The sequence below is a fragment of the Populus euphratica genome, unplaced genomic scaffold (assembly GCF_000495115.2).
Source record: "Populus euphratica unplaced genomic scaffold, PopEup_1.0 scaffold195.1, whole genome shotgun sequence".
In the NCBI taxonomy this organism is placed as follows: Eukaryota; Viridiplantae; Streptophyta; class Magnoliopsida; order Malpighiales; family Salicaceae; genus Populus; species Populus euphratica.
The window spans coordinates 187,361-201,198 of NW_011500076.1; the positions used below are offsets into that span (position 1 = coordinate 187,361).

A 13,838-nucleotide genomic window follows, 5' to 3' on the forward strand; every position below is an offset into this window, starting at 1 on the left:
ACACCTGAGTTATTATTAGACTTCTTAGGACATAATTTAGGGCAAGTGTCAAATGTTCAAGCTTCTGCAACTTTATGATTGACATTGCCGCAATTCTCAAGACGCTAACTTCTCATTAATCTATTGCCTTGCTGTGCCTAATCGACATCTTTGTCAATCGTTGGGAAAAGGCAAAAGACGCATCCCTTGAATTCATAAAACCATATCATTCTAGTTGAAGTAGATTCAATCTAGAAGATCAAGAAAGGTAACTATCAGTTGTTATTGTCCAACCATTCAGCCACCGGCCACCAACTACCAGTTATTAGTTATTTTCATACCGTCGGCCACAATCGCCTTCATACTTGAAATTTAAATTTTCTTGTTTTGAATTCGTGTATAAATAGATAGTTAAACTTATGCAATTATGTGTGGAGAGATTTGAGAGAAACACTATAGAGAAAGAGAGAAAGAAAGGGTGTGTATTGTAAGCTTTTGTTCTTGAAATAAAGAGTGTGTTTTATCTCCTCCGAGTGTTTCAAAGCCACCACAAGTGGTTTCTCCCACCAATAATCGGTATTAGAGCCCCGTTTGTCAGAAAACAGAGGTATTTTGGGATATATCTGAATTTTCAAAGTTGTCAAAAACAAGTTTTGATCATTCTAAAGTGTAGAGCTCATCAATACGAACTCAACGACGCAAAAATCAGATTAATCGGAGCACGGGGTGGCCCACACTCTCCGTCTGAAGTTTCAGTACTATAGCCTACGCGCCTTGAGGAAGAAGACGACTGAGCCACACGTGCGCCATATTTAAGCCGCGCCGAGCCACCTAAGCCGAGCCGCCAAGCCAAGCCTTAAGTCGAGTCGCGAGCCAAGCCACGAGATATATTCCGAAGCCGAGCCGAGCTCCAAACCATATTCCGAAGCCAAGCCAAGCTCCGAGCCATATTCTAAAGCCAAGCCAAAAAGAATATTCCTTGGAATATTCTCGATTCAACCCAGCAAACCACCCAAATTGGTTTTTGGACCGGTTCACCCTATTTTTGACCCATTTTCTACAAAGTCAGACCGATTCCCTACTATTTGGACTCTTCCGGATCCATCTATGGTGTTAGTTTTGCCAAATTCAACTCCCAAAAGGTTATATAGTCATTTAAAGAGTAAAATAACTACAAAAAATGCACAAACACTCATCCCAAAGCTAACCAAAGACAACTATAATAGTTGGTGCATCAAATTGAAGGCATTCCTTGGTTCACAAGAGTGTATAGACATTGTGCAATATGGTTATGATGAACCAGAGTCCAAAGAATCAGAAGATGCTTTACCAGAGGTACAGAAGCAAGTCCTCAAAGCCAATAGAAAGAAAGACAACAAAGCAAAGACCATCATTTATCAAGGTCTTGATGAAGCGACATTTGAAATCATTGCTTCCGCAGAAACATCAAAAGAAATATGAGAGGCTCTCCAATAAAAATACAAAGATGCTGACAGAATAAAGAAAATTCGTCTCCAATCTTTGTGAGGTAAATTTGAATTGTTACAAATGAAGTCCTCATAATCCATTTCTGATTATCACACAAGAATTATGGTGATAGTCAATCAGATGAGAAGAAATTGAGAAACCCTTTCAGATGTTTGAATAATTGAGAAAATTTTGAGATTCCTGGATCCAAAATTTGATTTTGTTGTTGTCGCTATTGAAGAGTCCAAAGAAGTGGACAAGTTAACAGTGGATGAACTTATGAGTTCTTTGCAAGCTTATGAGCAGAAGATAGTAAAAAGAAATGGAGATAAGGCAATTGAGCATGCCTTACAAGCAAAGTTGTCTCTTAAAGACAGATATGAGCAAGGGGAGGCTTCAACAAATGGATACACCACTTGAGGAAGAAGTGAACAAACACGAGGAGGATTTCAGCGATTTCAAGGCAGAAGTTCTTGGAATACAGGTTTTAGAGAAAGAGGTGGAAGAAACACCAGAGGAGGTCGAGGACAACAAGCATTCACTCCTAAAGGAAGAGGAGGCGGTTACAATAACCGTGACAAGAAGAATATTCAGTGTTATAATTGCAATCAATTTAGGCACTATAACACTAAATGTCAAAAGAAAGCTCCACTGGAGATACGTGAGCAAGTCAACTATGCAGAAGAGGATGTCAACAATAGAGAAGCAGCTGCATTATTTGTCCAACAAGGACTTGACAAGAATCAAGAGAATATTTGGTATCTTGATTCTGGAGCCAGCAATCACATGTGTGGCCAACGAGATTTATTTAGTGATCTAGATGAGACCATACAAGGTTTTTTCACCTTTAGAGATACGTCAAAAGTTCCATTCAAAGGTAAAGGCAACATCCTAATCAAGTTGAAGAATGGCGATCATAGCTACATCGCCGATGTCTACTATGTCCCAGCCATAAAGTAGAACTTGGTGAGCATAGGTCAACTTTTGGAGAGAGGCTATACACTTTACATGAAGAATTGTCATCTGACAATAACAAACTAAAATGGGAGATTAATTACCTATATGAAAATGTCTAAGAATAGGATGTTTCCTTTAAACATGCAATATGATGCAGCAAAGTGTTTGAGTGCCATCACCAACAATGAAGAATGACTTTGGCACCTGAGGCTTGGACATTTGAATTTCACAAGTTTGAAGATGCTAGCAAGTAAGAAGATGGTCAAAGGTATGCCCTACATTGATCAGCAAACATCACAGATCCAGTTTTGCCAAAGAAGTTAACTGGAAAGTAAAGAAGCCACTAAAGTTAGTGCACACAGATGTGTGTGGTCCTATAAAGCCTATGTCTAATGGACAAAATAGGTACTTCCTCACTTTCATTGATAATTTTAGTAGAAAGACATGGGTATATTTTTTGAAGAGGAAGTCAGAAGTGTTCAATTGTTTTAAAGATTTTAAAGAAATTGTTGAGAAGCAAAGTGGTTATAAGATCAGAACCGTGAGATCTGATTAAGGTGGAGAATATACAGCAAATGACTTTTAAGCCTTTTGTACACAACAAGACATCAGACAACACCAGCTTATACATCATAACTGAATGGTGTAGCTGAGAGGAAGAATCGAACAATTCTTGATATGGCAAGAAGTTTACTCAAAGCAAAGAAACTGCCCAAGCAATATTGGGCTGAAGCTGTATCATGTGCAGTGTATTTACTAAATCGCTGCCCAACCAGAAGTTTGCAAGCTGTTACTCCACAAGAAGCATGGAGTGGTCACAAACCAAGTGTTACTCATCTTCGAGTTTTTGTTTGTGTGGCATATACAAAGATCCCAGATGTAAGAAGGACCAAACTCGATGATAAAAGTGAGAAATGCATCTTTGTCGGATACGGTGAAAGAAGGATGGGATACAAGCTGTATAATCCCATCACCAAGAAGGTAATTATAAGTAGAGATGTTATCTTTGAAGAAGATAAAACTTGGCAATGGAATGATGACCAAGAAGCAGTTAAATGGATCAACACTGATTTGATCCTTGAAGATGAAGAAGTACCAATAGTACTTGTAGAAGGTCCGATAGTACCAGAAGATGAGCCACAAAGTCCGGTACACAGATTTCCTATATTCAACAGGAGAAACACATCAAAATCATCATCAACACCATCATCATCAGAACCATCATCAACATCCTCATCAGAAGGACCAAGAAGAATGAGAAATCTAGAAGAGCTGTATGATGCCACTCAAGTCATGGAAGATACAACTCTATTTTGTTTTTTTGCAAATAGTGACCTACTTAGCTTCAATGAAGCTATCACAGAAGAAAAGTGGATAAAAGCAATGAATGAAGAAATACATGCCATTGAGAAGAATGATACGTGGAAGCTGACTTATCTACCAGAAAACAAGAAAGCAATAGGTGTCAAATGGGTCTACAAGACAAAGAAGAATGCAAAAGGAGAAGTGCAAAGATACAAAGCAAGATTAATGGCGAAAGGCTACAAACAGAGAGAAGACATTGACTATGGAGAAGTGTTTGCTCTAATAGCCCGGCTAAAGATAATCAGACTGATGATCTCACTAGCAGCACAACATAGATGGAAGATCTATCAACTCGATGTGAAATCAACATTTTTGAATGACTTTTTAGAAGAAGAGATCTATGTTGAACAACCACTTGGATATATTGATGTTGAAAATGAAGGCAAAGTATACAAGTTGAAGAAAGCCCTCTACGGTTTGAAGCAAGCTCCTCGTGTTCGAAATACCAGAATTGACAGGTATTTTCAAGATAATGGATTTGAAAAATGTCCATATGAACATGCAATTTATTTGAAGAAAGAAGCAGATGATAACATATTATTTGTGTGCCTATATGTTGATGACTTAATCTTCACCGACAACAATCCTACTATGTTCGAAGACTTCGCTACATCAAAGGCACAATAAATGAAGGTATGTTTTATACCTCAAGTACAAATTTCATTCTTACTGGCTACTCGGGATAGTGATTGGGGTAGAGATTTAGATGAAAGAAAAAGTACAACAGGGTTTGTATTTTTCATGGGAGATACATCTTTCACATGGTCATCCAAGAAGCAATCGATTGTCACGTTATCAAGCTGTGAAGCTGAGTATGTTGCTCAACTATATGCCATTTAATATGGTTGAAGAATTTACTGAAGTTTTTGGGATTTCCTTAAGAAAATCCTACATAGATTTATATCGATAATCGATCAGCGATTGCATTGGCAAAGAACCCGGAGTATCATGAAAGAAGTAAACATATTGATACACGTCATCACTTCATCCGAGAGCATGTAAAGAACAAAGAAGTCGAGTTGATATCTTGCAAGACAGATGATCAAGTTGCAGATATCTTTACCAAGCCATTGAAGAGAGAAGTATTTATCAGATTGAAATTCATATTTGGAATAACATCCCTCGATTGAGTTTAAGGGGGATATTTGTTGAAGTAAACTCAATTTAGAAGGTCAAGGAAGGCAACCACCAGCTGTCACCGCCCAATCGTCTAGCCACCGACCGCCAACTGCTTTCACACCGTCGGCCACAACCGCCTTCACACTTGAAGGTTAAATTTTCTTGTTTTGAATTCGTGTATATATAGGCAGTTAAACTTATGCAATTATGTGTGGAGAGATTTGAGAGAAACACTAGAGAGAAAGAGAGGGTGTGTATTGTAAGCTTTTGTTTATGTTATTATAAGCTTTTGTTCTTGAAATAAAGAGTGTGTTTTATCCCTTTCGAGTGTTTCAAAGCCACCACAAGTGGTTTCTCCCACCAACAATTCTGTGGCTCTTCACAACTATGCTCTCACCGATGCAACTTGTTAGAGCAACAATCGATGAAGTCAGGCTTAGACAGCGTAAAGAACAGAAAGCTGCAGATTTCTCAACCTATACCTGCTCGAAATTCAACAGACTATGTGAGTGCTTCAATTTGAGGTCACGCTGATAAATGAGGTTCTAGATCAGGCTAAGATAGAATCAGGATGGCTAGAATTGGAAGAAAACTTTCAAATCTGACTTCAAAAAATGGACTATAGATTTGGTGTTTTGCATGTTCTTCTCATCATTTGAATTGCGATTGTGGGTTTATGGTTGGAGTTGATTGTGTGTGGAATGAAGATTGGGTTCTTCTTCTTTGCAGGTTCTAAAAACCCTAAATTGATCAAAACCTATGTCTCTTCTTCATATCCTAAAACCCTAGAAGAAGCAAAGCCAGCCCGCCTTTGATGATCCACCGTCAAAAGAAGCAATGGAATCATTAACTTCAACAAAGTCCCTTGAAGAAACATACCAAACAAACACATCCTTGACTGAAAATCAAGAGGAAGAAAAGGAGGGGTGGTGGCACTTTAATCATTAAATAAATTATAATTTATAATCATTATTTTTATTTTTTATTTTTTATAGAAAAGATGTTAAGTGTGTATGTAAAGTTTAAGTTGTACTTAATTTTTGAATAAAACAAAATAAAATTTTATAAAGTTTGATTATACAAAAAAATAATCTAATCAAGAGCTCCTTTTTATCATTTAAAAAATATTTTTTTTCTAACTCATACATGGTTATTCCTCGTGTATGGAACTTGTATAGACCTATCACTTCTTTTTTCTTACTTCTTACATTTAATTATTAAGTGATTATTTTAATTATTTTTTCTTCAAAAACTCGAGATAAATTATTTGCAATATGTTTTTAGTTTTTAGATTAAAATATATTTAGCTTATGGAAACGTAATTGCAAGGCAAAATTCCCTTTTTCCCTTCATAATTCAATTTTCTCCTGGTGGCAATGTGAGCCTATGATCATAGAATAAGTATTGTTTTTTTTTTTTTTTTTTAAATAGAATGAATATTGTTATCTCTTAGCAAAATGGATCAATTCCTTTCTTGACCATAGATATATGGACCCCCGATGAGATACCAAAATATTCTAATACTATTCTTCGTGATAAAGTCGACTACATTTTACACGATTCCTTCGATTCAAAGTTTAATCGAATCTGTCTTTTCCCTTTTGTGGTTGAGATTGTTTCAATGTCCTTGTGTTGGCAGGGAAACATTGATGAAGTGATGAAGATTCTTTCCATTTCCCTGGATATAAAGGCTTCATAAGGATTCATGGCATACTCTCAGAACCGATATTAGTACATAGATTTCTTTATTTGCTCTCAAGATGTCAGAGGCAGCTGATCCTGGAGAAGTGGAATATGACGAGGTTGGATATGCTATTACAAGTAACTCTATTTCTTAAGTAGTTTTTGTTTGCTGCAGTCTCCCTTGGATTAAACATTTCTATAAACAAACTTGGGATTTAGGTCATTTCATTCCACTTTGATTGTCCTTGATTATTGTTAAAATGAAAATGCATGCAAGACTATTACTGAAGACTGAAAATGATGGTGTTATTGATGGGCTAGAATGGTTTTTATGTTTACAGGATACGGGCAGGTGGAGGTTTAAGCCAAGGGGATTGCACATCACTTGGAGTAGTGACAAAAGTTATTGGACGATGCCTGATAAAGGGTACTGATAATTTTCCCTTTAATCAATTTCAGTGCTGTCTTTTTTTGAGAAAGAAATAAAATTACAATTCTTAAGAACTATTTAATAATCAATGATATGGAGAAAAGTATCACAGAACTGGAATTTTTTGACTTAGAGCACATTTGATGCACACGTCCTACACAAATTACAGGACGGATGACCCTGCAGGGTTGCTAAAGGTATGCTGGCTTGAAATAAACGGCTCAACCCCAAAACCCTTATCGAAAGGGGAGAGGTATGCACTGAGGTTCAAAATATCTATGACAGAAGACAAATTTGGTTGGCAAACAACTCCTGCTTTCATGATGGCTAAGGTAGGGAAGAAAGGAATTGCCAAATGGACAAGAATCAATCTGACAGATGTGCAGGCAGATCACGAAATTAAAGTTCCTTTAGGCAAGCTTCGGTTTGAAGTTCCGGAAAATGCTCAAGATACCACACTCTACTTCGGATTCTATGAATTGTGGTCTGGAGGATGGAAGGGAGGTTTACGCATTCATGAGGCTGTAGTTGAAAAAATGCCAGATGTAGGTTCAGTTCAAATTAATCATTCTTGTATCATCGTAGAGGCCACATGTATTTGGAAAGATTTTTTTTTTGGTGAAATATTCTTATGAATCCAAGAAAAAAAATCTGTAACATCATAATAAAATCCCGCGATTGAATCTGCAAGATTCTATAGTCCATGGTTCTCCAGATTTGTCCTTTGATTTTGCTCTCCAGCACTCCTGGATCTGCAAAATTAGTAATTTATAGTTTGTCTTTATTACTGGTGGGAAAATTACATTTAACATCATGCAGCTTGGTCGGAATTGTTATTACCGTTATAGTTTGAAAAATTGCACTTTACATCTTAAATCAACAAAAAATTTCAAAAATCAACCAAATGACAGATCAATCTTCTCTCTTCAAGTTATGAAAACCTTCCTCTTTGCAAATTCTCAAGACCTTAAATTCAAACATTAAGGCTGGTTAGAGCTTTGCAGTTTCTTGCCACTGTTTCCCACGAAATCAGGACCCCAATGAATGGTGTTTTAGGTAATTAGAAAATTGCCTCTTTTTTATCCTTACATTTGCTAACGCTGTTGGTTGCTCAACCTTGTGCTCTGCACTACTCTGAGTTATTAGACTTCTTAGGACATGATTTAGGGCAAGTGTCAAATGTTCAAGCTTCTGCAACTTTATGATTGACACTGCCACTATTCTCAATACGCGTACTTCTCTTGTCAATCGTTGGGAAAAGGTAAAAGACGCCTCCCTTGAATTCATAAAACCATATCATTCTATGGCTCTTCACAACCGTGCTCTCACCAATGCAACTTGTTAGAGCTACAATTGATAAAGTCAAGCTCAGACAGCGTAAAGAACAGAAAACTGCAGATTTCTCGACCCATACCTGCTCGAAATTCAACAGACTATGTGAGTGCTTCAATTTGAGGTCACGCTGATAAATGAGGGTCTAGATCAGGCTAAGATAGAATCAGGATGGCTAGAATTGGAAGAAAACTTTCAAATCTGACTTCAAAAAATGGACTACAGATTTGGTGTTTTGGATGTTCTCATCGTTTGAATTGCGATTGTGGGTTTATGGTTGGAGTTGATGGCTGGTGAGGGATCAAAGGGAAGCGTAGCGATTGTGTGTGGAATGAAGATTGGGTTCCTCTTCTCTGCAAATTCTTTAAACCCTCAATTGATCAAAACCTATGTCTCTTCTTCATATCCTAAAACCCTAGAAGGAGCAAAACCCACCTTTGATGATCCAACATCAAAAGAAGCAATGGAATCATTAACTTCAACAAAGTCCCTTGAAGAAACTTACCAAACAAACACACCCTTTACTGAAAATCAAGAGACTGAAAATCAAGAGGAAGAAGAAGAGGGGTGGGGCTCTTTAGTCATTAAATAAATTATAATTTATAATCAGCATTTTTATTTTTTATTTTTTCTTTGAGAAGATGTTAAGCGTGCATATAAAGTTTAAATTGTACTTAATTTTTGAATAAAACAAAATCAAATTTTATAAAGTGTGATTATACAAAAAAATAATCTGATCAAGGTTCCTTTTTACTATTTAAAAAATATTTTTTTTAACTTGTACATGATTATTATTATAGTTATTAAACGCAGACTAATTTGATAAATCAATTTAAAAATTAATTGATCTGATGATTGAATCAATCCAATCGATTGATTTGGTAATTGAATCAATCTGAATAAAATAAAAAATTAATGAGAGTTAAAAACCAGTTAAACTTAATGGACTGATAGGTTAACCCGTGATTCAGCTAACCCGAGCGAACACGGTTCAGACCCAGCTTCTGTATATAATAATTTTATTTAACACTGCACCTAACATCAAAGGAAAGTTAAAGTTTGTGACCTCATTTCTTCCTTCGAACAACCAAAAGATCTATTAGCGACTTCCTCTTTGAACAGCCAAGAGATCTATTAGCTAAATTGGAGAATTCGGTGTCCAGCAGGTGCTACTTCTCCAGGTGCTTTATCTCACCTATGTTGATATTTATGTCCAAGCTATTTGTACATGCTTAGTTAAAACCAGAAGCATAAGTGATTGAGTACATGTTCTATTTTCTTCGTCTTTTAGAGAGACGCATGCGAATTTCCGTGAATGGTGAATTAGCCCAGACCTGTTTAAGAATCATACACAAGGCAAATGCAGGTGTGGCAGTCCTAGTTTAGCAGCTTTAGAAAAAGAAAGAACTCATGGAGGTGGTGATTCATATTTGAGTTCCATGTTAAATGAATTATTCTGTCTCCTACCACAAGATTTGTAACTACATTTCAAGACCTATACCCTGAATGAATATGAATGTTAATTCAATCAACGTACTGCCCGGGGGAGTAAAAGAATGCTTCATATAGGTGCTTGACTCGGGTTGACCTGGGTTGACTTGGGTTTATCCAGGTCAACCCACCAGACCCATGACCCAGTCATTTTACTGGGTTAAGTACTTGGTCGGGTTTTATGACTAGAGATACCAAAAATATTCTAATACTATTCTTCGTGATAAAGTCGACCACATTTTACACGATTCCTTCGTTTCAAAGTTAAATCGAATTTGTCTTTTCCCTTTTGTGGTTGAGATTGTTTCAATGTCCTTGTGTTGACAGGAAAACATTGACGAATTGATGAAGATACTTTCCATTTCCCTGGATATAAAGGCTTCATAAGGATTCATGGCATTCTCTCAGAACCGATATTAGTGCATAGACTTATTTATTTGCTCTCAAGATGTCAGAGGCAGCTGATCCTGGAGAAGTGAAATATGAAGAGGTTGAATATGCTATTAGCTTCTTTAGTAACTCTACTTCTTAAGTAGTTTTTGTTAGAAGTTTTTGTTTGCTGCAGTCTCCCCTGAATTAAACATTTCTATAAACAAACTTGGGATTTAGGTCATTTCATTCCACTTTGATTGTCCTTGATTATTGCTAAAATGAAAATGCATGCAAGACTATCACCGAAAACTGAAAATGATGGTGTTATTGATGGGCTAGAATGGTTTTTATGTTTACAGGATACGGGCAGGTGGAGGTTTAAGCCAAGGGGATTGCACATCACTTGGAGTAGTGACAAAGGTTATTGGACGATGCCTGAGAAAGGGTACTGATAATTTTCCCTTTAATCAATTTCAGTGCTGTGTTTTTTGAGAAAGAAATAAAATTACAATAATTAGGAACTGCTTAATAATCAATGATATAGAAAGAAGTATCACAGGACAGGAATTTTCTGACTTAGAGCACGCTTGATGCACACGTCCTACACATAAATTACAGGACGGATGACCCTGCAGAGTTGCTAAAGGTATGCTGGCTTGAAATAGAGGGCTCAACCCCAGAACACCTATCGAAAGGGAAGAGGTATGCACTGAGGTTCAAAATATCTATGACAAAAGACAGATTTGGTTGGCAAGAAGCTCCTGCTTTCATGATGGCTAAGGTAGGGAAGAAAGGAATTGCCAAATGGGCAAGAATCAATCTGGCAGATTTGCAGGAAGATCACGAAATGGAAGTTCCTTTAGGCATGCTTCAGTTTGAAGTTCCGGAAAATGCTCAAGATACCACACTCTACTTCGGATTCTATGAAGTGTGGTCTGGAGGATGGAAGGGAGGTTTACGAATTCATGAGGCTGTAGTTGAAAAAATACCACATTGAGGTTCTGTTCAAATTAATCACTCTTGTACCATCCTAGAGTTATGGCCACATGTATTTGGAAAGATTGTTTTTTTGGTGAATTATTCTTATGAATCCAAGAAAAAAAATCTGTAACATCATAATAAAATCCCGCGATTGAATCTGCAAGATTCTATAGTCCATGGTTTTCCAGAATTTAAGAGCAAAGTCCACTGGTCTTTGGTTTATATTATAATGGATAACTCTCCCTCCTCTCTAATTAACCTGCCTAACGTATCTCAAAATAAATTAATCTGAGAACTTGGAAGTCCTGAATTTATCAGTGGCACTCCTCTTCTATACCGTTCTCACTTCACTACAAGAGTTGAGCCAGGAAGGGTCCATAGGGACACGGTACTGTGAATCTGCAGATGCTGAATTAGGGTGAATTTAGCTACGGATGGCCTTAAGAGCCGCTAGAGGTGTTTTGGTATGAAGTAACAGGCTCAGCTCATCATGTTACAAAAGCGAAGTCGTCTGAAATTAACTTAAAGTTATCTATGAAAAACAATGCATTTTCTTGGACTGAGACACCTATTTTGATGGTGGCCAAGACAGCCAAAGAAAGGGAAGATGCAAATGTGGTTAAAAATAAACCAATCAAAGTTAGGAGAGGAGTCAAAGGAAATCCCTAGAGTAGTATCTGAATGATTCAAAGAAGCTTCAAACCAATTCATCATGAGGTCCGATGGATCACTGTATTTTTAGAATTTCAGTTTTAGCCTAGATGTATGTTTTAGATGTATGTTTTAAAAGATCAAAACTCAACAGAATATCAAGCCCAAATAAAATAAATCTTACTTATTTTTAGATTAATATTTTTAAATTTAATTATAAATTGAATACGATTATATTAATCTAGTAATTTATTAAATTCAATATTTTAGACTACAGCTACATGTTCCGTCAAAATATATATTAATCTTGCGTATTGTTAAACCTATATTATTGAGTTTAACTATGCAATAAGTTCAAATATAAATAATTTGACAAATTAATTGATATAAAATTTTTAAATTCAGCTATGTATTAAGTTAAATATATACTAATCTAGTGAGCTAAATAGTGCTGAATCCAAATAAATATGCGTGTGACAAAGTTGTCAAATCCCAATATTTTTTAATTTTATCTACAGGAGCCCAGTATACATGCTCCACAGCTTATGTTTCATTTCTTTTTCCTCTATTTACTCCTCTAGATTCTGACATGAAGCATCAATTCACGTAATTGAACTGATTAGTATCTGCCACTGCCATTGTTTTTCTTCTAGGCAATAATTAAAGTGTCATTCGTTAATGAACACAAAATTATTTAATTTGATTTAGTTCATTTACTAATTCAAATCAGCAAAGACTCTTTTTAGAAATGGAGTGGCATGTTCATGATTATCACTTCAACATCTGGTGTACATATCAAGCTTTTTTAAGGGTTGCGATGATCTTAATCACTTAAGCTATCCTTGTATTTGAAAATAAATTAATTAATCAATTAAACGAACTGATTTATCCATACTAAAATTGCTTATTTGGTTCGTATTGGCTCATTTAATAATTGCGATGATTTATATTTACCCTCTCAACACATCCATGATGGATGTATTGGCTTTTTTTTAATCCCAATTCATAATGTTTCAGGTTTTAAAATTATATTTAGGGATACTTAGAAGTGTGCCAGTAAATATGTTTTAAAGTATTTTTTATTTAAAAATATATTAAAATAATTTTTTAATTTTTTTAAAATAATTTTTGATATAGCACATTAAAATAATTTATAAATATAAAAAATTAATTTTAAATATATATTTTTTAAATTTTTTATCCCAAAACCGTTTGGAACAGAAGAAAGAACTTATAATGTTCATAACTATAATCTAATAAATTAATAATGGCTTATGATCCCCATCAGAGAGAAATCCATTGACTTGGTGTCCTCTTGGGCAGATGACAAGTCGCACGTACATCCCTCTAGAATCTAAAGTTCTAAGCCAAGCCAGCCTTGTCTGTCTTTATCTATTAGCCTTCTGTTTAGGGCTCTGTCTTCCATTTTCGGAGGAGAAAAAGCGCGGGAATACAGAAACACAGAGAGTGGAAGAATTCAAGGGCAAACCAGAAATCCCCCATAAGAGCAGCTCCAACGGAGCAACTAAATGAAAAGTCAAACATCCTTTACCATTTATTTCTTTATTATTTGCATTCCAACGGAAGAACTAAACAAATAGCCAAAATAGCTATTTGTTTTCTTAACAGCCATTTCTACATTTAACCTTAGAAATGACCAAAATAATAGCTATTGGCCAACAACTATTTTTATAGCCGTTGGCTAACAATTTTTTTTTTTAAATATAGAAGAAATTTTCTATAAATACATGAAGAAAAAACTTGTAGTTTTAAATTTTTGTATTGTGCCTCACCCTTCTCTCAAATATAAAAAAAACAAGAATCAATTATTCTCCGGTTAATTATTAACATCGGTTGTGTTAATTAGCTGAAATTAAAAGTTATACTTGTTCAAAAGCTTTTTCTATTTTTTTATATCTCTTGATTATTTAGACCTTTTGTTGTTAATTTAATATTTGTGATGAGTTTTATTTCTTTATTATTTTATGTTTTTAATATGGGTTAAGGAAGA

At 35.6% G+C, this 13,838-nt stretch overlaps 1 protein-coding gene and 1 long non-coding RNA gene across 6 annotated transcripts in view; both read left to right on the top strand.

Annotated features, from left to right (window-relative positions):
* Nucleotides 1-6,443: 6,443 nt before the first annotated feature.
* On the top strand, nt 6,444-11,339 carry LOC105108642 (protein PHLOEM PROTEIN 2-LIKE A9-like). Of its 5 annotated transcripts, none has more exons than XM_011003028.1 (4): nt 9,368-9,513; nt 10,151-10,313; nt 10,555-10,640; nt 10,814-11,339. In XM_011003028.1, exons 2-4 carry the CDS (start codon nt 10,272-10,274, stop codon nt 11,190-11,192), a joined length of 507 nt encoding a protein of 168 aa, XP_011001330.1. In that variant the 5' UTR covers nt 9,368-9,513; nt 10,151-10,271; the 3' UTR covers nt 11,193-11,339. The 5 variants fall into 5 exon arrangements, with proteins under 5 accessions (XP_011001327.1, XP_011001332.1, XP_011001330.1 ...); XM_011003029.1 differs by having other exon boundaries at nt 10,169-10,313; XM_011003025.1 differs by lacking the exons at nt 9,368-9,513; nt 10,151-10,313; nt 10,555-10,640; nt 10,814-11,339 and adding exons at nt 6,444-6,689; nt 6,912-6,997; nt 7,170-7,690.
* A 2,432-nt stretch (nt 11,340-13,771) lies between these two features.
* LOC105108641 (uncharacterized) overlaps nt 13,772-13,838 on the top strand; it is a 14,271-nt gene continuing 14,204 nt past the window's right edge. The window contains exon 1 of the long non-coding RNA XR_839091.1: nt 13,772-13,784. This is a non-coding gene — a long non-coding RNA (uncharacterized LOC105108641). The remainder of the gene's footprint in view (nt 13,785-13,838) is intronic.